The 24,320-nt window shown below is 46.3% G+C and overlaps 1 protein-coding gene across 3 annotated transcripts in view; it reads left to right on the forward strand.

Annotated features, from left to right (window-relative positions):
* The window catches only part of mapkbp1 (mitogen-activated protein kinase binding protein 1), a 262,295-nt gene that overhangs the window by 206,138 nt on the left and 31,837 nt on the right, over positions 1–24,320 (forward strand). For all 3 annotated transcript variants that reach the window (XM_063052886.1, XM_063052893.1, XM_063052901.1), the window contains 8 exons: positions 1,179–1,254; positions 4,982–5,093; positions 11,419–11,482; positions 11,942–12,067; positions 13,928–14,073; positions 16,031–16,095; positions 19,701–19,961; positions 24,146–24,315. In XM_063052886.1, coding sequence (XP_062908956.1) covers positions 1,179–1,254; positions 4,982–5,093; positions 11,419–11,482; positions 11,942–12,067; positions 13,928–14,073; positions 16,031–16,095; positions 19,701–19,961; positions 24,146–24,315 — 1,020 coding nt within the window. The remainder of the gene's footprint in view (positions 1–1,178; positions 1,255–4,981; positions 5,094–11,418; positions 11,483–11,941; positions 12,068–13,927; positions 14,074–16,030; positions 16,096–19,700; positions 19,962–24,145; positions 24,316–24,320) is intronic.

Raw genomic sequence — 24,320 nt, forward strand, 5'->3', positions numbered from 1 at the left:
GGGCCATATTCACTACTTTTTGTGTTTTTTTCTGTCCAAGGGTATTGGTATTCCATAACAGGCTGTAATGCAACCAGTCCATATACTCCCCACCACACACCTGTAGAAGTTTGTCAAAGTTTCAGATAACATGCTGAATCTTTGCAAACCTCTAAGAAAGCAGAGTTCCCCCCCCCCCCGCCCCACCGAATTAGGGTCACGTGAAGCCATGGGGGCAGGTGGTGGATGGTTGTGTGAGCAGACGGTGCAAGCCACGAGTCCTGGTGATGTGATCACTGGCGACAGGCAGACAACCTCTGCAGAGTTTTGATAATGGCTGGGGTTACCCATCTTGTAAAGACGCTGCCCAGAAGAAATCAAAAGCAAAAAACAGTCATGATCGTAAAGACCGTAATCAGCCACATCGTATGACAGGGCTCATAATGATGATGAATATAGTCCTCGGTGTGGGGACGGGTATACCCCACAGTGTGGGGACAGGTATACCCCTCAGTGTGGGGACAGGTATTCCCCCTCAATGTGGGGACGGGTATCCCCTCTGTGTGGGGATGGGTATTCCCCTCAGTATGGGGACCGGTATACCCCTCAGTGTGGGGACTGGTATACCCCACAGTATGGGGATGGGTATACCCCTCAGTGTGGGGATAGGTATACCCCCTCGGTATGGGGATGGGTATGACCCCCTCAGTGTGGGGACGGGTATGACCCTCTCGGTGTGGGGACGGGTATACCCCTCGGTGTGGGGACGGGTACACCCCTTTCAGTGTGGGGACGGGTATACCCCTCAGTGTGGGGACAGCACTGACAACCTAATCAGTACCGTCTACCTTTTTACAGTATCGTTTACCAATATATTTCTGATTGTGTTGTGTTTCTGTGTGCTCCATTACCTCTCTGGCATCCCCCAAACATCTGAAAATGAAACTGGCATTTCCCATGTGGTTGTGTAAGGCACTGAGATGCCGTACACCTTCCAGCTTAGCTTTGCATGATACCTCGCTACAGCCCCGAATGAATAAACTGAATACACACACTGAGCAATGGGCTGTTATGGAAGCACAGTTTCTACTGGCCTTACCTTGATTTCCCCGCAGGTTTATTGGTGGAATGGCTTTACATGTCTGTGTACGGTACATTTCTAGATTGCTCTCTCACTGTCGGCACTGTCTTCCCTGCAGAATATTTAACATTAGCAATGGGAAACAGAAGAAGCTGTACAAGGGATCTCAGGGAGAAGATGGAACGCTGATCAAGGTGAGTGTTCCTGGATCAGTGCAACGTGCCACTTCTCAAGGGCGAGCAACGGGACAAATCGACCAGCAAGGAACATTTTGCACCCTTGATTCCTTTTGGATCACCTCTGTGCCCCTTAAGTCAAAAGTTCTGTTCCATTTGTTACCTTGGAAACTAGCGAGGCCGCTGCAGAAAGATGGTAAATGAACATCAAAGGAATACCGAGGCTGGAAATCGGAAATGAAAACCAGAAAATGCCATAAACACAAAGCAGGTCAGGTAGCATCTGTGGGAATGGAAGCAAAGTTAACATTTCAGGTCGTAGGTCCTTTGTCGGAGCCGAAATGTGTCTTTCTCCACAAGTGCTGCCTAACTGGATGAGTGTTTGTGGTATATCCTGCTATTATTAAGAGCAGTGTAAGATCGCAGCTCTCCAGCCTGGGGTATTTCCCATCTGGTCCAATGGATTTGTTGGTTACCAGTCCTACTAATCTCACCAGTACTTCTTGTAACTGGCATCTCTGTTATTTATTTCTACCTCATTATAACTTCACATTGAACTGAGATCAATGATATGCCGAGCTAATTAAATTAGGGAATCAAATTTCCAGCTAAACAAATCCCCACAGCCTACACTGAATCCATATCCTTCCGTTTCCTGCACTATGGAACAACATTAGCAACTTGTCATTTCTCTGGGACTGCAGAAGACATGAAGATACTGCTTAATCTCACCTCTTGCCTTTCTCAATAGCCCAGGGTATATCCCGTCGGCCCTGGGGACTTATCTGCCTTAATGTTAAGAGACGCAACATTACTCCTTCTTTATCTCTGAATGTCGTAGCATTGTAGCATGCTCCACACAACTCCCTCTCCTCTACATCCTTGGGAAAAACTAAATCAAAGTACTCATTTAGGACCTCACCCCTGTCCTCTGTCTCCAAGCACGTTACCTCTTTCATTTTTGAGTCCTACCTGCTTCCTAGTTATCCACTTGCTCTTGATGTATGTACAGAATTCCTTAGGATTCTCTTTAACTCTACTGCCAACGACTTTTCTTGGCCCCTCCTAGCTCTTCTAATTCCTTCTTGAGCTCTTTGCTGGCTTCTTTATAGTCCCCAAGAGTTCTGTTTGATTTTAGCTTCCTAAACCTCACATAAATTTCCTTTCTGTTCTTGACTAATTTCACCACCTCTCTCAACATCCAAAGTTCGTTTACCTTGCTATCTTATCCTTCCTTCTGACTGGAGCATACCTGTCCTGTACACTGTGCAGTTGGACTTTAGATACCTTCCACACGTCAGACGTGGACTTGCCCAAAAACAGCTGTTCCCAATGAACTCGCCCTGTTTCTGCCTAATTCTCCCATAACTTGTCCTGTTCCAATTTAGTACTCTCTCCCAAGGTCCATACTTATCCAAATCTATAGCTATCTTAAAACTTAAAAGTTATGATCACTGCTCTCTAATTGTTCTCTCATTGAGAGGTCAGTCAGCTGGCGAAGCCCATTACCCAACACCAGGTCCCGTTTGGCCCTTCCTTTTGTTGGACCTAACAAAATCTGCCCTGTCTAAACTGCTTGCAGTAAGGAGGTCGCAGTCTCTATTGGGGAAGTTGAAGTCACCCACTGCAACAACCCTGTTTTTTTATAGCTTTCACTAATCTGCTGGCATATCTGTTCCTCAATGTCCTAGTGGATACAGGGATACAGGGGGTGGTACCTGTAGTATAATCCCATCAGAGTGATACCTGTTCCTGAATATCCCAGTGGATACAGGGGGTGGAATCTGTACTATAATCCCATCAGAGTGGGATTATTATTTTTATTGTTTTTTGAGTTCTAACCCACACAGACACAATAGGTGAGACCTGTTTTGTGCCCCTCTGAGTGCAACTGTGATATTGGCCCTGATTAGTAGTGCAACTCCTGCCCATCCCACCTTTAGCTCCTGCTTTCTCTTTTCTGGAACATTAAGCATCCATTCCTGTCCCTCTCTCAACCAAGGTTCTGTTATGGCCACTGCATCATAGTTCAGTGTACTGATCCAGGCTCTAAATTCATCAGCCTCATGCTTAATACACCTAGCATTAAAATATATACACTTCAACCAGCCCATCGCATTGTGTCTATTGTCTTGTTCCTACTGGTCATGACTTTCCTCTCAATCCCTCCACTTTCTGATTTGGTTCCCTTCATCCTGCCTAAGTAATTTAATTCTCCCAAGCTGCTTCTGTTAAGATGCCCATGCTTGCTTGTACAAATTGTGTACCCCTTATCCAAAACTCAAAAATCTGGAAACCTCCGAAATCCAAATATTTTTTGAGCGTAGACCTGACTTCACAAATGGAAATTCCACAAGGTGCTGGGAAGATTCCCAGGCGATGAGTGGGTCTCCTCTCACCACAGACAGTTCTGAGATGTGACCTCACATAGGTAATGAACGGAAGTTAATAAAAAAATAGAAAAACACTGCATAAAGCGAAATGAAGATCTCGATCGTGTATTGAAATAGCAACGTCAGTATGTCATGTCGCTTAATGATATGCTGATTGTGAAATAAGCAAAGATCTATCACGACGAGCTGAAAGTTGAAGATAATTGTTAATATACAGCAGGCAGCTTGAAGAAATTTAAGAAAAGGCACAGCATCAAATTTCTGAAGTATCTGCTGATCACCAAGCAGCCGAGTAATTCATTGAGTTTGCTGAGATCATCACTGATGAAAACCAGAACAAGTCTACAGTCTGATTGTTTTTATACCTTACATAAAACATTTAATAAGTAAAATACCAATACAGTGTACTGTAACCTGTTAATCAAAACACAGCATTGTAGGCAGAGATTGAAAGCCTGCTATTGTTTGTTGTTCAACAGCTGATTCAGGTATTCTCTCCCGATGCTGCTCTGCTGGTTTTGTTACCCTGCACACAGTATAGTTTCATTGTATTAATGGTATGGAATAATTTTTACTGTTAAGTACCTGTGTGATGAAGTACAAGACAAAGACTGGTTACTGGTAGCACGTAAATTCGGGATTGGAAATGATGGTCACCCCAAGTCATCCCAAGCTCTCTTAACAAAACCCCAAAAAGTACAGAATCTGAAGCCCTTCTGGCCACAAACATTTTGGATACTCAACCTGTATTATTCTTTTCCAGTCTGTAATCTGGTAAAAGCTTTTCTTGGCAGTTTTAATATTTCTTGCTGACTTACTGCGATGTTTCCCCCATCAGTATTTTCTTCATTCTCCGTTGCTTCCTGAAGCTTTCCCAAGATTCAGCTCAATAACAAAATGAAAAATTCTTCTTTTCTATTGATCAATCACCTTGTGCACGACAGATGCATCATTTTTTCCACAGTCTTACTTCTCAGTGGAATGTATACTGGTGAGGATGAAGATGGAGTCCTTCAAGAGATTTGCTATTACCTATTGATTAGCACAGCTTTAAGATAGGTTTTTAATTTTCCTTACCGTTTATCTGCAAAATGGGCTGTAATTTAATGAACCCTGAAACCATCACTCTGTGTTGTCCCAACACAATTTTCTGATTCTCATTTCCATTCTTTGTCTCTCTCTCGCTCTCTCTCTCTCTCTCTCTCTCTCTCTCTCCCTCTCTCCCCCCCCACCCCCCCTCCCTCTCTCCCCCTCCCTCTCTCCCCTGTCCATCTATCTCTGCACTGACCAACCTGTTTGATCGGAAGCTCCTGAGTTAATGTAACTAATATGGCGCGTCTGATTTTATCCAGGTTCAGATTGATCCATCTGGGCTATACATCGCGACCAGCTGCTCTGATAAGAATCTTTCCATTTTTGACTTTTACTCCGGCGAGTGTGTTGCCACCATGTTTGGACACTCAGGTGAGTTGTGCCTCTGAGAGGCCACCTTTTTACTGCACCTGCGTCGACTGCCCGAACTTCCAAGTTTGCGGCATGCCCTTGCGCTCAGAGAGAGCTGTGTTTTCTTGCTGACGCTCAGGGTTGTGTGCGGATCAGCTGTTGCTCTGCATTGTGCCTTCATTAAAGCATCAGGGAGCAGCGGAAGCTGGGGACTGGAGCACCAGCATTGCTGCCCTGACTTGCGTGGTGTAGTGGTGTGAAAATCTGTCCTTTGTTCGACTTTGTTTAAGCGTTCTCTGGACTGACATGAGTGCAGTGGGAGAACAGACCTGCAGTGGGAGAACAGACCAGGAACTCAGCACAGGGGAGAGAATTGTTGACTGTCGTAGTGGATTCTCACAGGGTCGCTGCTGTCCAGAAATGGAGGTGGGGGAGGAGGTAGCTTTATCTCTGTCGTGGTGTGTCTTGTTAATGACTCGGTGCAGAGGAATGGCTGACTCCCATGTACAGACGGAAAGCCATGCTGATTATCCCTAATCAGATTATGTCTCCCCACATGTTCATAAATCCTGCCTCTCAGGATCTTCTCCAAAACTTGCCCACTACTGAAGTAAGACTCATTGGTCTATAACTTCCTAGCTCTATTCCCTTTCGTGAACAAGGGAACAACATTTGCAAACTTCCAATCCTCTGGTACTTCTCCTGTCCCTATTGATGATGCAAAGATCATCGCCAGAGGCTCAGCAATCTCCTCCCTCGCTTCCCGCAGTAGCCTGGGGTATTCCTCATCCCGTCCGGGTGACTTATCTAACTTAATACCTTTCAAAAGCTCCAGCACATCCTCTTTCTTAATGTCTATATATTCAAGCATTTCAGTCCATTGTAAGCCATCCCCACAATTCCTGAGGTCCTTTTCACTGGTGAATACTGAAGCTAAGCATTCATTAAGTACCTCTGCTCCCCACTCCAGCTCCGTGCGTACGTTTACTTGAACAGGTGACAGAAGAGCGCGCATCTTAGAAGGAATGGGCAAGATGAGGTGCTAGTAGGAAGACAGAGCATAGAGGAACAGGGAGAGAGTCCAGGGAAACAGGAGGCTTGAGATGGTGTCAAGACTTAAGTGACTGGACTCTGCAAAGTCAGTGCAATATGTATTCCACATTGCCTTCATTTCCTCAGATTCAGCCCATCAAGTGTGTCCTGACCCTCCTGATTCCATTACCCCTCCCCTTATTTCCCAGTAATCTACTTTTACAGACCCATAGAGAAACAGCAAGGAAACAGGCCCTTCAGCCCACTGGGTCCATACTATCAACCACCCAGTTACACTAATCCTACAGCCATCCTTTTTATAATTCTCCCCACATTCTCAACCATCCCCCCACCCCACAGATTCTACCATCCACCTACACGTTACAGCAGCCAGCTAACTTAACAATCTGCCCATCTTTGTGAACTAGTGGAAAGCTGGTGAGACCCACACAGTTACAGTCAGACACGTGGAAACACCGTGTAGACAGCATCCAAGGTCAGGGTTGAACCCGAGCCTCTCAAGCTGTGAAACAGCAACACCGTTTTGTGGGAATTTTGAAAGAAGATATGGAGGGAACAACAATGCCTGATCTACTGTCAAGGTCAACAGGGTCCATATTGGGAGGGTGAGTGGGATGGGAATGGGATGTATTTGCGAAACTAACGGACTAGCAACCAATTCCATACCGTTCGTCCAGAAATGAATCCACCTTGAATCTAGGTTCAAATCAATAAATATTTAATAAATAAATGTGGAATTATAGTAACAGGCACCTGCTGGACTTCTGAAGAGGTCAATTTGTTTCACTTCGGTTATTGCCATTGCCAAGCGACTCCAGGCCCATGAACGTGGTAGACCTTAATTGGCTTCTTGGGCTCAAGGGCAATGAGGGATGGACCACAAAAGCTGCTTTTGTTAGTGAGTGAATAAGTAAAAAGAAAGGAGGTGGACTGACCATCACCCTCTGGGGGCATTGTCAACAGCTGCAGTGGCAAGCACATGGATGGGCTTGTTGGGAGCAAGGAGCACAGCTGGAAAGAACCTTTGGATTGGATCTCACATGGAGTGCAGTGGAAGAGGTGGGAGGTCAGGGACAGTAGGTTTGGTAGTGATCTGAGAAGATGTGGTATCTAAGGAGGGTGGAATGAGACTTGAAAATGCATTGGATGTTAGGAACTTGGGACAGGGAAGAAGGAAATGAAGGTGATGAGCAAGGCTTGGGGTGATGGCCAGAACAGAATAACTTCTGGTTTCATTGTCCCACTTCTATATTTAGTGTAGGTCAGACATGTACAGGTATGAATATGGGGAATGGAGAGGTGAAGGTAGGAAATTGTCCAGAGTTAAGCTGGAGATCCCAGGGTAGGTTGGGTTCATCTTTGAGAACCCAGGCTTGGAGAGGTGGGAAATCAGAAACAAGAGAAAGTCTGCAGATGCTGGAAATCCAAAGCAACACACACAAAATGCTGGAGGAACTTGGCAGATCGGGCAGCATCCATGGAAATAAATACAGTCGACATTTCGGGCTCCCTCAGGGATGGAAAGGAAGGGGGAAGACGCCAGAATAAAAAAGTGGGGGGAGGAGAGGGAGGATAGCTAGGAGGTGAAAAGTGATGGGTAAGAAAGGAAGGAATCCAGTAGGAGAGGAGAGTGTCTTCCCTCTTCCTTTCCAGTCCTGAGGAGTGGTCTTGGCCAGAAACATTGACTGTTTATTCATATTTTATAGATGCTGCCTGATCTGCTGAGTTCCTCCAGCATTTTGTGTGTGTTGCTTTGGAGAAGTGGGGATGGGCAAAAATCTCCAGGAATGAGTGGGGGGGGGGGGTGGAATCATTGATGGCATTCCATGAGAAGGAAGAACCTGGCAGTGTACAGAATCACTGAGAGGGCAGGAAAACCATGGTGAGGTCGGAGGTCACCTGAATCCCCAGAGCAACAGAGGAAAGACACCAGTGATCCAGAGGGCCCTACAGTAAATCTGAAACAGTGATCAGACAGGGCTGTCTCACTGGGTAAAAACATCTGTGGTGGCCAGATGTGGGTGGTGATACTCGATAAAGTGATCTTAAAATACCAACATGAACGTATGGAGAAGTCACCTTAGAGCACAGGTCCAGTGCTGAGGAAAACTGAGAACACGTGGAGTGTGGGTTAGGCCTGGTTTCAACAAGGATTTGGGACTATTGTCGTTTACACCAGGGTAGAACGAATGGGGGAGAGAGGAGAGAGGCCAAGTGAACAGCAAGGCATTCCCAGAAACATTTCAAAGAAACCACAGCTCACAGGGTAACCAGTGCTTTCTTTCCTCAAAATTAAATATTGCCAGGAAATTTCCTGGGAAGGGATTGGGAGCAAAATGTCTGCCAGGCTTCCAAGTGCCAGTGAAGCAATGTACAACATACTGCAGGAACATCTGTGGCGGAAAATCAACCACCTATGTCTTGAGTTGGGATGAAAGACCTCGACTGATAACAATGACTGTCCATTTCCCTCCATAGTTGCTCCCTAACCCAGTAAGTTCCTTCAGCACCTTGTGTGCGCTCCAGATCCCTGCATCCACAGCCTTTCTGTCTCTAAGATTGGCTCGTAGACAAGTTGGTCAGACGGCAACGCATTGTGTGGTTTAACGTGCCTACTGAAGGCATCCGCGGCAGGTTACAGACGAAGGTTATCTGCCAGGTAGGAACAGCTTCGTAGAGGGAGGAGAAATTTAAAATGTCAGCTTAAACTGCAGAAGAAGTAACCAATCTGAGTGGCAGTCAACCAGTGAGATTAGGCTGAAAGTCAAAGCAAGCGGGACCGCAAAGGAAATTATGTGTTTTTATTGGGTTCATAAATTAGCCTTGCTGTCCAGTAAAAACACAAGAGGAGACACGGGGGAATAAGCTGAATCAATAAAGTGGCCTGCTATGCTTTCCTGTTTAATTGCTCGGGGGTGGGTCACATGTGTTACACCTGCAGCGGTCACATGATATCTTACAGTATGACGACTTGCTACAGACTTGTGATATCCTCTTCAATGCCGCCTGCCGGGTGTTGCTTTGTTGCCATCTGCAGGCAAGAGCTAGCAACTGTCCCCACCCGCCACATCATTTGTTTGTTCTCAGTTTAGCTCCACTCTGGAATGGACGGCATTCCTCTGCTGTGAGAACGCGGCCTTCTTCCGTCACCCCATTCGAAATTGCGGCCGCAGCATTACTCTGCTGAGAGAACATGAGCTTTATCAGTCTCTCCATTCGAAATTGTGCCCGGTGTTGCAACGTTGATATTGTGGCCCAAGAAGGCTGCTTTCCTCCTCGAAAACCTACATACTGCCTTACACAGTAGGGTGGCGGGGTGGAGGTAACATCCCTACCAAAGGAGGTGTAAGGCACTCCTTCCCTCCACTAGCCTGCAGGTCACCCTTGGGCAAGGTGTAGCACCTGCTTAGCCCCCCGATCAGGGTCATGCGAAGCCAAGGGAGCAGGTGGTGGATGGTCGTACCAGCAGCCGGTGCAGATCACAAGTCCTGGTTACATGACCACTGACACCAGACAGAGAATCTCTGAAGAGTATTGGTAATGTCTGGGGTCACCCGTCTTGTAATGACACTGCCCAGAAGAAGGCAATGGCAAAACCACTTCTGTAGAAAAATTGGCCAAGAACAATCGTGGTGATGGAAGTACCACAATCACCCACGTCATACGACGCAGCACAGAATGAATGAACTGCCTTACATCCAGTTGGAATCAAGTTAATGTAAGACTTGGAGCTGGTGTCTGTAGTGGGTGGAGATGAATTTGGAAAGATTACTTGAAGGACAGGGAGCTTGATACATACAGTGAAGCTCCAGTAATTGGCGATCCGAATATTCGGAAATGTCACTGGTCAGGCATCTGGCGCACTAGGGAGGTTTGTCACCTCCCCCCTCGCACTTACTCATGTCCCGGCTTCCAGGCTCCCAGTAAAGTTACCTGGATCAGAGGAAAATGTATTACTGAGGGAAAGGGCGATTCGTCAGTTATACAGAACAGGAACAGGGCCATGTGACCCACTGAACCCTGTACAGGCCATTAATGCTACAAAAGTCCTGTTTTACTGTCCCCACAACCCCATCAACTCTCTCAGATTTTAACACTCACCTACACACTGGGGCAACTTTCAGCAGCCACTCCACGCAGATAGTACCCGAAGTCAGGATTGAACCTGGCTTCTGGGATTGTGAGGTGACAGCTCCACCAGCTATGACTGGACTTGTGCTTGCTGCCATTGTGCCTTCCTGGGTTGCTCTGGGCATCTCTGAGAGCCGTTATCTGAACAGATTTGAATACATTGTGAAAGGTTTGACAGGGGTCAGTTGAAGAAGACAATAGGAGTTGTCAGAAAGAAAGGGAGTAAGGCCCTGGAACAGGCCTGAATTCGAGAAATGAGGACGTGTGATCATTCGCAGAGGCTGATAACAAAGAGGCTATGATCATGTCTGCTGGTGCACTGTCCTGAGGATTTGAGAAGCAAAATAGATACAGATCTCATGAGGAAAGAGACTGAAGTCATGATCTGTTATGAAGAGATTTGGCAATTTCAACAATGCATTTGTAAAGGAAACAACTTACACTTAGGGTGAAGATAGAGGGTGGACGGGGGAATGAGCAGGGTGTAGAGGTTATTGGGAGAGGTCTTATGAATGGTTCCTGTGAGGTATATATGATTCAGCTATGAACTACCAAGTAAGAATATTTAGTTATGTGTTATTTTAACAGTAATTTTGCAAGCAGAGAATATTTATGGTGTTGCTCTAAATGAGACTTCCAATCTCAGGGACCTGTCTGATTGGTTCATCCCCTATGCTCTTTCTTTGGTTGTTCTTTATATTTTGATTTATAGCTTTTAGAATCTCTCATGGGAAGCTTTCTGCCTGCATTAGCTCATGTGCCTTGATCTGGCTGTGGTTCTAATTTATACCGCTGTGTGAACATCCAGTTTTGCATATGAAGAAGATTGTGAATCATCTACATATTAAAATATCTAATAAATTGATCTCATCAACAGAGGTACTTGGCGAACTGCACTAACCTCCCCCCACCCCCACCCCCGACCTGTTGTGGTCAGTAAGATGCTTCCTAACTTGCGGCAATTAACTGGTCAGAGTATTTCCCAATAATCTCCATTAGTTGGAGTAGTGCTTGTGATCCACTATCAGTCAAGATGGACCTTGTCAATCAGCATCAGTCGCAGAGGTGATCAGTAAATAACACCCATCAGTCGTCCTCACAAGCTCATATCACTCACACTGGCAGTCAATAACTTGGTTTCTATAACATTTTTTTATTCCAGAGGTTGTTACAGGAATGAAGTTCACCAATGACTGTAAACATTTGATCTCCGTGTCGGGAGACAGGTACGTGCAGCACTTTCCACGCAAAACCCTTCCAAGTAGATTGCAGGCCCTCCCTCCACTCCCTCTCTCCATTTCGTTTATCTGACACTGTAGACACAGCAGATACTAAAAATCTATAGCAAGGCACAGAAAATGCTGCAAACACTGACCTGGTCAGGTGACACGTGGATTACTAATCACCCTCACCCGCACCTTCACTATCTCTCTCTCTCTCACGCTCTCCTTCTCCTCTTCTTTGTCTGCTTCCTTCCACCATTCCCTCTTCATTTCTCTCCTCCTTTCCTCCTTTTCCTTCCCTTCTTTTTTCCCTCCATTTCTGTCGCTGTCCTCTTCACACTCTCTCCCACCCCCTTCTTTTCCTCTTACAGAGAGAGAGAGAGAGAGGGAGATATAGATATGGGGCTGGTGTTATCTGAAGATGTGCCCAGGACCTGACAGGTGTATCATTGCTTCCCGCAGCTGTATCTTCATCTGGCGGCTAAGCTCCGAGCTGACCATCAACATGAGGCAGAGACTGGCCGAGAGCAAGCAGAGGGAGAGAAAGCAAACCAAGAGCCCTCCACGAAAACATTCCACCCCAAGCAGGTAGGTTCCAGGGCAAGGGATGAAAAGGGGGACTGAATGAAAGATGTTAGAGATGTTTCAGCTACATTTTAACCCCGATAGTTTTCAACAACATAATATGGACCTGATCCAGAATTTGGCCGTTTAGCAGCTTCCCTGAGTGCGATTCATTCAGCCTGCGCCTGTTTGATAGTAATTTATCCCTGTTTTATGAGCATCCATTTTTTTCACCGGCAAGGACAGGAAGGAAGAGGAGATGGACTAGGCATGGGCTAGGGAGTGACAGCAGGCCTTTGTGTGGGTCGATGGGCAGTGCTGTGGTCACCCCGCTGCTTCACGCCTCCAGCAACCTGAGCTCAGCTCTTACCTGTGAGGAGTTTGTATGTTTTCCCTGGAAACACGGGCTTTCCACAGGTGCTTCCATCTCCTGTCTCACCTCAGAAATGTGCCAGAGGCACAGGAGACGGCAGATGCTGGAAACCAGAGCAATAAACACTTCCTGCGTGTTCGTGTGCCTCCTGATCACCTCGTTCATACTTGTCTTCACCACCAGCCCAGGCACTACAATCCAGACCCTCTCCATCCTCTGTGTAAAAGAAACCTAGCCCATCTCCCTCCTTTGAACTTATCCCCACTCACCTTAAATGCACACCCTCTAGTTTTAGACATTGCAACTCTGGGAAAAAGATACCAGTTGTCTATGCTTCTCATAATCTTATCAACTTCTCACATCTCCCCTCAAGTTCTACTGCTCCAAAGAAAGCAACCCAATTTTTCCAATGTCTCCTTCTAGGACATACCCTCCAATCCAGGAAACCTCTGATGCGCAGTCTCCACATTCTTCCCATAATGGGGAGACCAGCATTGAATGCAGTACTCCAGCTGCAGCCTCGCTAGAGTTTTATAAAGTTGCAACATAACTTCCCGGCTCTTGAACTCAGTGCTTAACTCTTAACTCACACTGCAAGCTGCCATATGCCAGTGAGGTAGTGTTCATGGGTTTAATGTCCATTTAGGAATTAGATAGCAGAGGGGAAGAAGCTATTCCTGAATCACTGAGTGTGTGCCTTCAGGCTTCTGTATCTCCTACCTGATGGTAACAATGTGAAGAGGGCAAAGAGCTATGGACTGGGACCCCAAGGTCCCTCTGCACATCAGCACTGTTAAGAGTCTTGCCATTAACTGTGTACTGACCTTTTATATTTTGCTGAGTTCCTCCAGCAGGTTGTTTGTTGCTGCGAAGATGTGCTGTCTCCTCATCCTTCCCACAAAGGGGCGACCAGCATTGAATGTAATACCCCCAGATACGGCCTAATTGAGTTTTATAAAGGTGTAGCATAACTTCCCGACTCTCGGGCATTAACCAATGTAGATGCATAGTATTTGTTAATAACAGGAGCAGTAGAACCAGTTGTTTTTGCCTCTCGAAAGTTCTGGGCCTGTAAAGCCAACTAAGACAAGAGAGCTTCTGCACAGGTGACTCCTACCAGGGGTGGTGTCTCTGGATAACAACAATCAGCAGCAGTACAGCCGGCACACGTTTAATATCCAATGCATTTTTAAGCCTTTGTCTACAAAGACTGGGGTATATATATTGTGTGTCACACGAGGAGCTGATATTGTATTGAATTTTGAAGAATAATAATCATTTATCTTTTTTCTGTCACTGTCCTTGATTGGTATTATCTTCTCCTCTTAACTTTCTCTTATCTCCCTTTATCATTCTTTCACCTCTTCTCTCCCCCTCTCCCCTCTCTGTGCAAACCCCTATTCCCACTTTACATCTACCTTTCCAATCTATCTTTTACACCCCTTCTCTCCATCTCTGTCCCTGCTTGTGGCAGTAACCCTATTCCCCGCCTTTTTTTTGTTCCCCTTCAGAGAAACGTTTGATGTGGCTGCTCAGACGGCCATGTCCTCTGATAGTGAGAAGGAGGCTGAAGAGGACGTAAACGAGGATGAAGAAGGCCAGTGTGAGGGTTCAAGGCCCATTACACCAAAACGGGGCTGCTCAGAGGGACGGAACGGTACGTCCATGCAGATCAGAAAGAAAACACAACCCGTGCACTTCGGCCTGTCCGCCAGCTCTCTGTTTTTGTTGTTAACCATGCCTCGTACATCAAGCTGTATGTAGCATAGCACAATGCTTTACCATACAGGCGACCCCGGTTCAATTCCCACCACTGCCTGTTAGGAGTTTGCACGTTCTTCCTGTGAGTGCGTGGGTTTCCTCTGGGTGCTCCGGTTTCCTCCCACAGTCCAAAGACGTTCAAGTTGGTGGGTTAATTGGCCAGTGTAAACTGCCCCGTGATTAGGCTGTGGTTAAATGGGGGGTTGTCAGGGGCATGGCTCGAAGGGTCAGAAGGGCCTACTCTGTATTGTATCTCGATAGATAGATAAATAAATAGTGAAGAGTTGTTAATGGGATCTGTCTTTCTGCAAATCCCTTGGTTACTTGTGAAGTATCAGATTAGATTAGACTATAAGGACCCTCAGTCCTCGTTTATTGTCATTTAGAAATGCATGCATTAAAAAATGATACAACGTTCCTCCAGAATGATATCACAAGAAAACACAGGACAAACCAAGACTAAAATTCCCAAAACCACATCATTATAACATATAGTCACAACAGTGCAAAGCAATACCATAATTTGATAAAGAGCAGACCATGGGCACGGTAAAAAAAATATATGCAGAAGTTCAAAATTCAAAGTAGATTTTATTATCAAAAAGCCTAAATGTCACCATATACAACCCTGAGATTCATTTTCTTGCGGGCATACTCAATAAACCTATAGAATAATAACCATAACAGAATCAATGAAAGACTGCCCAACTAGGAGGTTCAACCGGAGTGTAGAAGACAGCAAACTGTGCAAATACAAAAATCAGAAATAATTATAGTTAATAAATAAGCAATAAATATTGAGAACATAAGATGAAGAGTCCTTGAAAGTGAGTCCAATCATCAGGGGATTAGAACGAGAATCGGGTTTAATATCGTCTGGCATATGTCGTGAAATTTGTTGTTTTGCGGCAGAAGTACAATGCAATTATGGTAATATTTGATGATTCCCACTGGAGCTGCAAGCAAACAGTCACCCCTTAACGGTGCCCTCTTAACAAGAATCACCATACCATCTCGCACCTCACCCAGGAATTGAGGTAGCAATCTAGACCGCCGTTGTATCGCAGTGCAACAATAACATATTGATACACCTCATCATTAAGGCAACGGGAACTGATAGTACTGTGACAAGTAATTGTGGTCAAATAGTCATCGGGCTTAGTGTTGCAAGAGCAGGGACCAACATCATGGATGAGGTGTTTAGTGTCCTGGTGTTACAAATTTGAAACAAAGTGTGTGGTGTGGTTGTTCCTCATGTCCAACATGGCAGCATTAACCATGGCACAGTGTTGGTATGCTGATTGCGTCAAATCAGTAATACTCGGGCACTAAATACCTTCCTGGTGGTGCTATAAGATGGGTGTCCAACGATGTACCAGTTGTCTACTGTTCAATGGATGCAACATTGCCCCTTTTGTGGAGCTTGTACCAAGGGTATCCAACACTGTGTCATAGGTAGTGCCCGACAGCTTGTGTTAACACTGTGCCTTTGGTGCTGCTGTACAATCAAGGTCCACATTGCACCATACATGTAGTGTGCAATGGCGTCCAAGACTGCTCTAATGAAATCAGAGACAATGGGAGTCAGCATTTTATTATTGGTGGGACACATCAGTTGGAATGCCAATCCACTAAAGTGACCAGGCAGTGTAAGTACACCACCAGCCAGTGAAACTACAATCTCAGTGGGGGTCTTCCACTGAAGTTGTGAACTTCAATATAGTTTTAAATTAATACAGACTGATTGCATGGTAATAATTACCACTTCTGGAAGGTCTAATGTTACCCCTTCACATGCAGCCTCTCAGAATATGCTTGTGGTCAATGTCTGATGCCAGTCTGTTCAATTCCAGATATCTCTACAGGCAGACATTACACTGGGAGTATGAAGAGTCTGAACCTCTGGGACAATGGGGAGGTAAGATTAGATCTGGACGTAAAACACAGCCACGGATTCAAAATTAAAGGAACTGTTAGATTCATTGTTTGCACTTTATTCAAATAGTTCTGAAACTGAATTGGCACTTCCTTCGCATCCAGTGAGCAGATATATTTGTTGTGTGTTTCTCTGGGAATGATTTACATACAGTATGTCACCAGGAGGGATGTTAGCATGTTGAGTAGAACTTTTATGTTTCATACATACAGTGTATGTTGAGCAGAGAAAGAGTGCCAGGTGTGGGGGATGCGGGCACCCAGCCCCAAGACACCAGACAAGGTCATTTGATTCCAAACTATTGGTTTATTGATCATCACAGAATGTCTCTCTGGTGCTTCCCACTCCCTCCCCTCTCCCTTCCCCTTTTCCCAACCATGACTCCTCTCCCCCTGCCCCCGTCCCACTCTCAGTCCACAACAGAGACCCAAATCATGATCAGGTTTATCATCACTCACGTATGTCATGAAATTAGTTTTTTGTTTTATGGCAGCAGTACAGTGGAATGCATAAAATTACTACAGTACTGTGCAGAAGTCCTGGGCACCCTAACTATATAGATGTGCCTAAGACTTTTGCACAGTACTGTAGGTGCAGCTGGCAGAGATGCTGCCTGCTAGGTTTAATTCTGTCATCAGATGCTGGTCTAAGTTTGCATATTCTCCCTGTTTCCTTTGAGTGCTCTGGCTTGCAAGCCAAAGAAATGCAGGTCGGTGGGTTAATTAGACACTTAAATTGCCCCTAGTGTGCAGATGAGTGATAGAATCTGGGTGGATGGGAATGTGGGGAGAATAAATTGTGATTAGTGTAAGTGCGTTTGTAATGGCCGACTGAGCAAAAGTATCTCTTTTCCTGTTGTTTGACTTTCTGACTCCAAGGCCCCCTAAAACTCTCACAACCTCCTGCCCAAACTTCTTACCCAAGGATTTGCTGTGATATTTATGAAAGGAGGAGAATGTGGAAAGTGAAAGGCAAGCTTGGCTTAACTGAACGTTGGAAGTGTATGTTTGTGTCGCAGTGCAAGGAAACTTTCAGCTCATTAATGTGGACGAGAGTGCCCAGGGAGAGTAAACCAGTGGTGTCACTCACTCACGGTTCCTCTGTTGGGTTGTGTCAGTCGTAGGCAATGGGACTACTTGCTACCAAAACTGCAATAAGCGATTTAGAGCTTTATGGCCCAGTTTATAATTATGTAAGTCATGCATATGGCAAGGGTCTGCAATTATGAACTCAAGTTAAGTTCAAGTTTAATTGTCATTCAACTGTATATGAATACAGCCAAAGGAAATAGTGTTACTTCAGGGCCAAGGTGCAAAACACAGTACCAACAGTCACACACAGCACACACACATATAACACATATAAAACATCAGTTTAAAAAAAGTCACACAAAAAATATATAGTTTAAGACCCTGAGTGCATAAATGTTGCAGCAGTCTGCAGTGGAACTCAGTACAGCTTGTCTTCTGCCAAGTGAACACTGGGGGGCAGCACTGACTCCAGCTTGGACACTGCTCCACACCACCCCCAGCGCTTTGGCTGAGCCTAGCAACTCCAGTGCTTCTCTCCTGGGTGGCTGTAAACAGGCAACGGGGCCACGCAGCTCCCCTGTAATCCACCAATAAATCAGTGAATTGGATCTGCAGCATTCCACATTAACGATGTCCAACAGGGTCTTGCGATCACAAGAAAAGCGACTAAGGCAATCACTTGTTGTTAAACTGCATACCGCCTTCACGCACCGACCCCTCCAACACCTTTCTGACACAATCAGCAACACAATCCACACCAAGTCCTTCCGTTTCAAGAGCTAAGGTATTCAAAAGAATATTTTGGCCCTTGGTTCAGGGGCAATGATTGTTGTTGTTGTTCATTTTTGTACATGGGGTAGCATTTCAGTTCAGTTCAGTTTTCGTTTATTGTCATTTAGAAATGCATGCATTAAAAAGTGATACAACGTTCCTCCAGAATGATATCACAAGAAAACACAGGACAAACCAAGACTAAAACTGACAAAACCACATCATTATAACATATAGTTACAACAGTGCAAAGCAATACCATAACTTGATAAAGAGCAGACTAAGGGCATGGTGAAAAAAAGTCTCAAAGTCCCGATAGCCTCATCATCTCACGCAGACGGTAGAAGGGAGAAACTCTCCCTGCCATGAACTTCCAAGCGCCACAAACTTGCCGATGCAGCACCATTGGAAGCACCTGACCGCAGCGGACTCTGAGTCCGTCCGAAAACTTCGAGCCTCCGACCAGCCCCTCCGACACAGCCTCTCCGAGCACCATCTCTGCCGAGCGCTTCGACCCCGCCCCGGCCGCCGAGCAACAGGCAAAGCCGAGGACTCGGGACCTTCCCCTCCGGAGATTCTGGACCACACAGTAGCAGCAGCAGCGAAGCAGGCATTTCAGAAGTTTCACCAGATGTTCCTCTGTGCTCTCAGGTCTGTCTCCATCAAATCAGGATTGTGCACGGAACCCTACTTGACAAATAACAGACATCACCACTGGAGTGGCCACTGCGAGCTGTGTCACGCTGCCATCTTCCGCCATCCATTTTTGCCATATCCATAGCTTTTGACTGTTTTTTTTCCCCGAGGCTGAGTTGCTAGCACGACACCCAACCCAGCACAGATGGAAAGCCTGCAAGGGGCTGGCCGGATTCAAACTCGGTACCATTTGCCTCAAAGTCCAGTGCTGATGCCACTACACCACTGGCCAGCTAATTGGCAGTGATTGGTAGTAGCTTTCTCCACAGTGCCCACTCTGAAGCTTTCCACCATGGACAGAACTGAGGGCAGGGGAGAGCCACGCAGCCAGACAAGTAGGGGGGAAGCGGCTGCTTCCATCATACCCAGCAGGAGGTGATGAGTGAGAGCACAGGATCTGGGCCACCCGGATCCGATAGTCTCACTCGTCACTCCTTGCTATTCGACCGACAGTAGCTGGAACAGACGCTGCCAGTCCCTAGCTGTGGCCACAATCAGAGCTCAGCCCCGAGTCCCATTCGCAGTGCTTTGCGGCTGCCTCACCCACGCAAGACCCCTAAACTCTGCCCCCTGACGGGCAGTCCCTCCTCACCGAGCCATGGGAGGTTCACTGTGGGGCAGAACCAGCAGAAGGCAGTTTCCTTGCACAACCCGTCAGTAAAATATATACAAAAGACCCTTTCAGTGCTGATGACATGAGCGCTCTTGTCCCTGAGGATGAATCGGGAGCAACACACACAAAATGCTGGAGGAACTCTGCAGCTCAGGCAGCATCTATGGAGGGGAATAAATGGCCGACGCTTCTAGCTGAGCCCCTTCATCAGGACCAGAATAAGAAGGTGGGGAGGGGAAGGAGTACAAGCAGGCAGGTAATAGGTGAGGGGGAAGGTGGAAGCGGATAGGTGAAAGAGATGAAAAGCTGAAGAAGAAGGAATCTATTAGGAGAGGACAGTGGACCACAGGAGAAAGGGAAGGAATCCTGAGAGCTCTGCAGAGCATCAATGTAATTATTGTGATGGGGGACAGTACCGAGAGTTTTGGTCTCCATTGGTAATGTTAACCTTTGACCCTCTCTCCCCGCCAATACAGACAGCGGACCTGCCAAAGAGACTGGATTCGGACAACAGTCGTGCCCCTCGGCCTCGGGGCCGCTGGTCCCATCATGTCAATAACCTGGACCTGAGTGTGAAGTCAATGCTGGACCTGCGACACTTGCACTCCTTCTCCTACTCACCCCTGATGGACCCCGTCTCCCAGGCGGAAGCCTCGCCTCTCAGGAGCAGCGTGTGCGGCCTCCCCACTGAGCATGAACGCAGGCTGCGGGTCAGCGTAGAAACGCTGCTGAGTGACGTGAGTGTTTATCACCTTGGAAGAGTTTCCCACCTGGATGGTTCCTTCACCCTTTCAGGCATGCTTTCCAGGCAGTAACTTCTCCCTGCCTTCTTCCATACAAACTCCTTATTAACTTCAGCTCTTATTAATTTTCCAGCACTAATTGATGCAGTTCTGGATTATATGCACAAAAAACATCATGATTTTGGTCACTGTTTTTCAATCTCCTTTTGATCTTCTCTGCACTTAAATGGATCAATTCTAGTCCAATAACTGAAGTCTCCCTGTAGTTGATCTTTTCTGCAGAATTTCCAAAGACTAGAAAAGTTCCTAAAGCTTAGATGCAGAGTATGTTAGCTGGACCTAATTAATGATTTACTAAGACTCAGCCCAATTTTCTAGTTAACGCTACTGGTTACAAAGTCAAGGATCCTAAATTGCCAGTGGGGTACAGCATGTAGCCCACAAGCCAGATGTCTGTGTCCACCTGCCAACACTTGCTGCTCCCCTACGCAGCCTTGCCCTGAACAGTTTCTCAACACTGCCTCCTGAGCAGTGTGGAAAGCTTTCCTGCTGTGAATGACGGGTCCTGCTGACAGACATTCTGGCAACTTCTAGACAACGCACACAGCTTACAACCCAGTGGTAAGAGCACTGAATTTTCCAATTTCAGATAACTCATACTTCCAGTGCTCTCCCCCCACAGCTAGTAACCTGTCCATGTAGTTTCCTCTTCCCTTTGTTCATCCTCGCCATCCCCTCCTGCACCTGATTCCATCACTCACCAACGCCTTCCTATCTAGATCCACTTATCTTTGGGGCTACCTCCCTTCATATCTGCAATCTCTCCTGCTCTCCCTCTGTGCTGTTGCAGGATCACGACCAGGAACTTTGACATACACCTTTTGCTTCCGTAGATATTTCAAAACCCAAGGAGATATTCCAGTTTTCCCAGGTAACAGAGCACAAAGTCGAGCAGTTAGTCAAAACATGATGATAATGAATCATTATTTTAACAGGTTAAAAATTATCAGCTTTTCCCAAAATTATAATATTAACATACTTAAAGATGCTAGAAAACACTTAAGAGCATTTAACTTTATTTAATTTATTTGTTTAAAAATTGAAGAGGTTCAGAAAAATTAATTCAAAGAAAAGGTAAACCATCTGATACTTCTTTTCCCCACACTGCCGCTCGCCATTGAAGTCAGAGGTTGCAGGAACTTAGTGCTCCTTCCAGTGGGTTTCACACTGTCAGCATCCGATAGAACGATAGCAGCCAGGACACTCGGGAGGTTTAGGACCTCCCTGTTTCGGAGCTTGACCTTGAGCAGTGGCTTGAGTTTGGAGCTCCTGGCAGAATGCTGTTTATAACTGTCTTCTCTATCTTATCTGTACCTTCATAGATCTTCAAGCTTACAGTCCCAAGTGCTTTTGTTGTAGAAATAGTGAGTTATTCTCCACACTAGTTCATATTGCTCATTCTGTTTTCCTATGAAAACATGAGGAAGAAGGTAAAGACTCATACCACCTGGTTCAGGAATAGTTATTACCCCTCGACCGTCAGGCTGTAAAACCAGAGGGGGTAACTTCACTCTCCCTACCCTGTGGCCTCACTTTCAAGGACTCTTCACCTCATGATCTCGATATCTATTGCTTACTTATTTTTGTATTTGCACAGTTCGTTGTCGTTTGCACACTGGTTGTTTGTCTGCCCTGATGGGGGCGGTCTTTCATTGATGCTATTATGCTTCTTGCACTTGCTGTGAATGCCCGCAAGAAGTTGAATCTCAGGGTTGTACAGTATATGGTGACGTAGATGTACTTTGAACATTGAATTTTTGAACTTTGAAAATCTACTCTTCCATACCTGTCTGCAGCTAGTGCTGCTGCCTCACTGCACTAGGATCCCAAGTCCGATCCTGACCTCGGGTGCTGCCAGGGCAGGGCAGACATTTACACGTTCTCCCTGTTGGTTCACAGGGCAGAGACATTTACACGTTCTCCCTGTTGGTTCACAGGGCAGAGACATTTACACGTTCTCCCTGTTGGTTCACAGGGCAGAGACATTTACACGTTCTCCCTGTTGGTTCACAGGGCAGAGACATTTACACATTCTCCCTGTTGGTTCACAGGGCAGACATTTACACGTTCTCCCTGTTGGTTCACAGGGCAGAGACATTTACACATTCTCCCTGTTGGTTCACAGGGCAGACATTTACACGTTCTCCCTGTTGGTTCACAGGGCAGAGACATTTACACATTCTCCCTGTTGGTTCACAGGGCAGAGACATTTACACATTCTCCCTGTTGGTTCACAGGGCAGACATTTACACGTTCTCCCTGTTGGTTTTCTCCAGGGCAGAGACATTTACACATTCTCCCTGTTGGTTCACAGGGCAGACATTTACACGTTCTCCCTGTTGGTTCACAGGGCAGAGACATTTACACATTCTCCCTGTTGGTTCACAGGGCAGAGACATTTACACGTTCTCCCTGTTGGTTCACAGGGCAGAGACATTTACACGTTCTCCCTGTTGGTTCACAGGGCAGAGACATTTACACATTCTCCCTGTTGGTTCACAGGGCAGAGACATTTACACATTCTCCCTGTTGGTTTTCTCCAGGGCAGAGACATTTACACGTTCTCCCTGTTGGTTTTCTCCAGGGCAGAGACATTTACACATTCTCCCTGTTGGTTCACAGGGCAGACATTTACACGTTCTCCCTGTTGGTTCACAGGGCAGAGACATTTACACATTCTCCCTGTTGGTTCACAGGGCAGAGACATTTACACGTTCTCCCTGTTGGTTCACAGGGCAGAGACATTTACACGTTCTCCCTGTTGGTTCACAGGGCAGAGACATTTACACATTCTCCCTGTTGGTTCACAGGGCAGAGACATTTACACATTCTCCCTGTTGGTTTTCTCCAGGGCAGAGACATTTACACGTTCTCCCTGTTGGTTTTCTCCAGGGCAGAGACATTTATACGTTCTCCCTGTTGGTTTTCTCCAGGGCAGAGACATTTACACATTCTCCCTGTTGGTTCACAGGGCAGAGACATTTACACATTCTCCCTGTTGGTTCACAGGGCAGAGACATTTACACATTCTCCCTGTTGGTTCACAGGGCAGACATTTACACGTTCTCCCTGTTGGTTTTCTCCAGGGCAGAGACATTTACACGTTCTCCCTGTTGGTTCACAGGGCAGACATTTACATGTTCTCCCTGTTACTAAGACTTTGTAGGTTTACTTCAAATGTTCTGGTTTCCTCCCACATTCCAAAGGTGTGATGGTAGGTTAATTGGTTCCTTTAAATTTTTCCTAACTGTAGAAAGACTGGGTTTTGATGGGACCGATTGAGAGGGAATAAGTTGCAAGGATAATGGAAAACAAGGAGAGTGGGAATTGGACTGGCTGGATTGTTCTGTTGGGAGTTACAATGGATTTGAGCTGAATGCGCTCCTTCCGTGGCATGGTAATGTCTTTATTCTGCCTGTTCTACTGGCTGGTGATATCTGTACTTTAACCATATCTCTGATTTTTGTATTAACTGTGAAATTATCGATGTAAGTTTGTAGATTGTTACTGAAGGCTAACTTTTCTGCTCCTCCCATGCCCAAATCGCAGACCAAATCTGTTAGCAGGCGTTACCATTCATCCACCAGGACCACGTTTGTTTCAGGCAAGGATTGGGAGGTGGGGGGCGGGGTAGCACAATGTGGGGCCCTTACAGCCACTCTCAACAGCGCCGGTGCCCCCGATGCCTCTCGACTCCCTCTGCTGGCAGGTTTGCCTTCCGTCCGGGCCCCTCATACCAGCATTCTCCACAGACATCGATACGCTTCTTAACTCCAAACAAGCAACCACCCCCCTCTCCAACATCGTCATTCGTTGGGTCATCACTGATCTTGCCCTTGAACCCACTTCTGTGAAGTGCCTGCAATTGTGCTCCTTGCGCAGAGGAGCAGCGTGTTTTCCAGCCTTCAGTATCCTTTGGAAAGAACGCACATCCATCGCAAGTTCGTGTTCCTGACCAGGAGTCAAACAGCATGTCTTCCGTCTTCTTTTTTTTATAGTAAGAGGTTTCAGTTAAAGAGAACATGTTTTTATTTGTGCTTCCTGGAATGTAGTCTTTAATCCCTGAGGGATCATTGGGAGCATGGAGCCCTAGCCTGTTGCGTTTATCTCTCTGACAGATAGAGGAGCAGGAGTCGACGCATGCACAGAGCTCTTCCTCGGTCAGGCCCAGCAGCATCGCACTGCCGTTGGGTGAGGTTGGCGATTTCGGCCAGGATCTGGAGACTCCAGAGGTTGAAGAGTGCGTCATATACCCTGTACACACAGAGAGTGTTGCTGAGACTGAGAGGTGAG

This window comes from Mobula hypostoma, chromosome 1 (assembly GCF_963921235.1).
Source record: "Mobula hypostoma chromosome 1, sMobHyp1.1, whole genome shotgun sequence".
Classification (NCBI taxonomy): Eukaryota; Metazoa; Chordata; class Chondrichthyes; order Myliobatiformes; family Myliobatidae; genus Mobula; species Mobula hypostoma.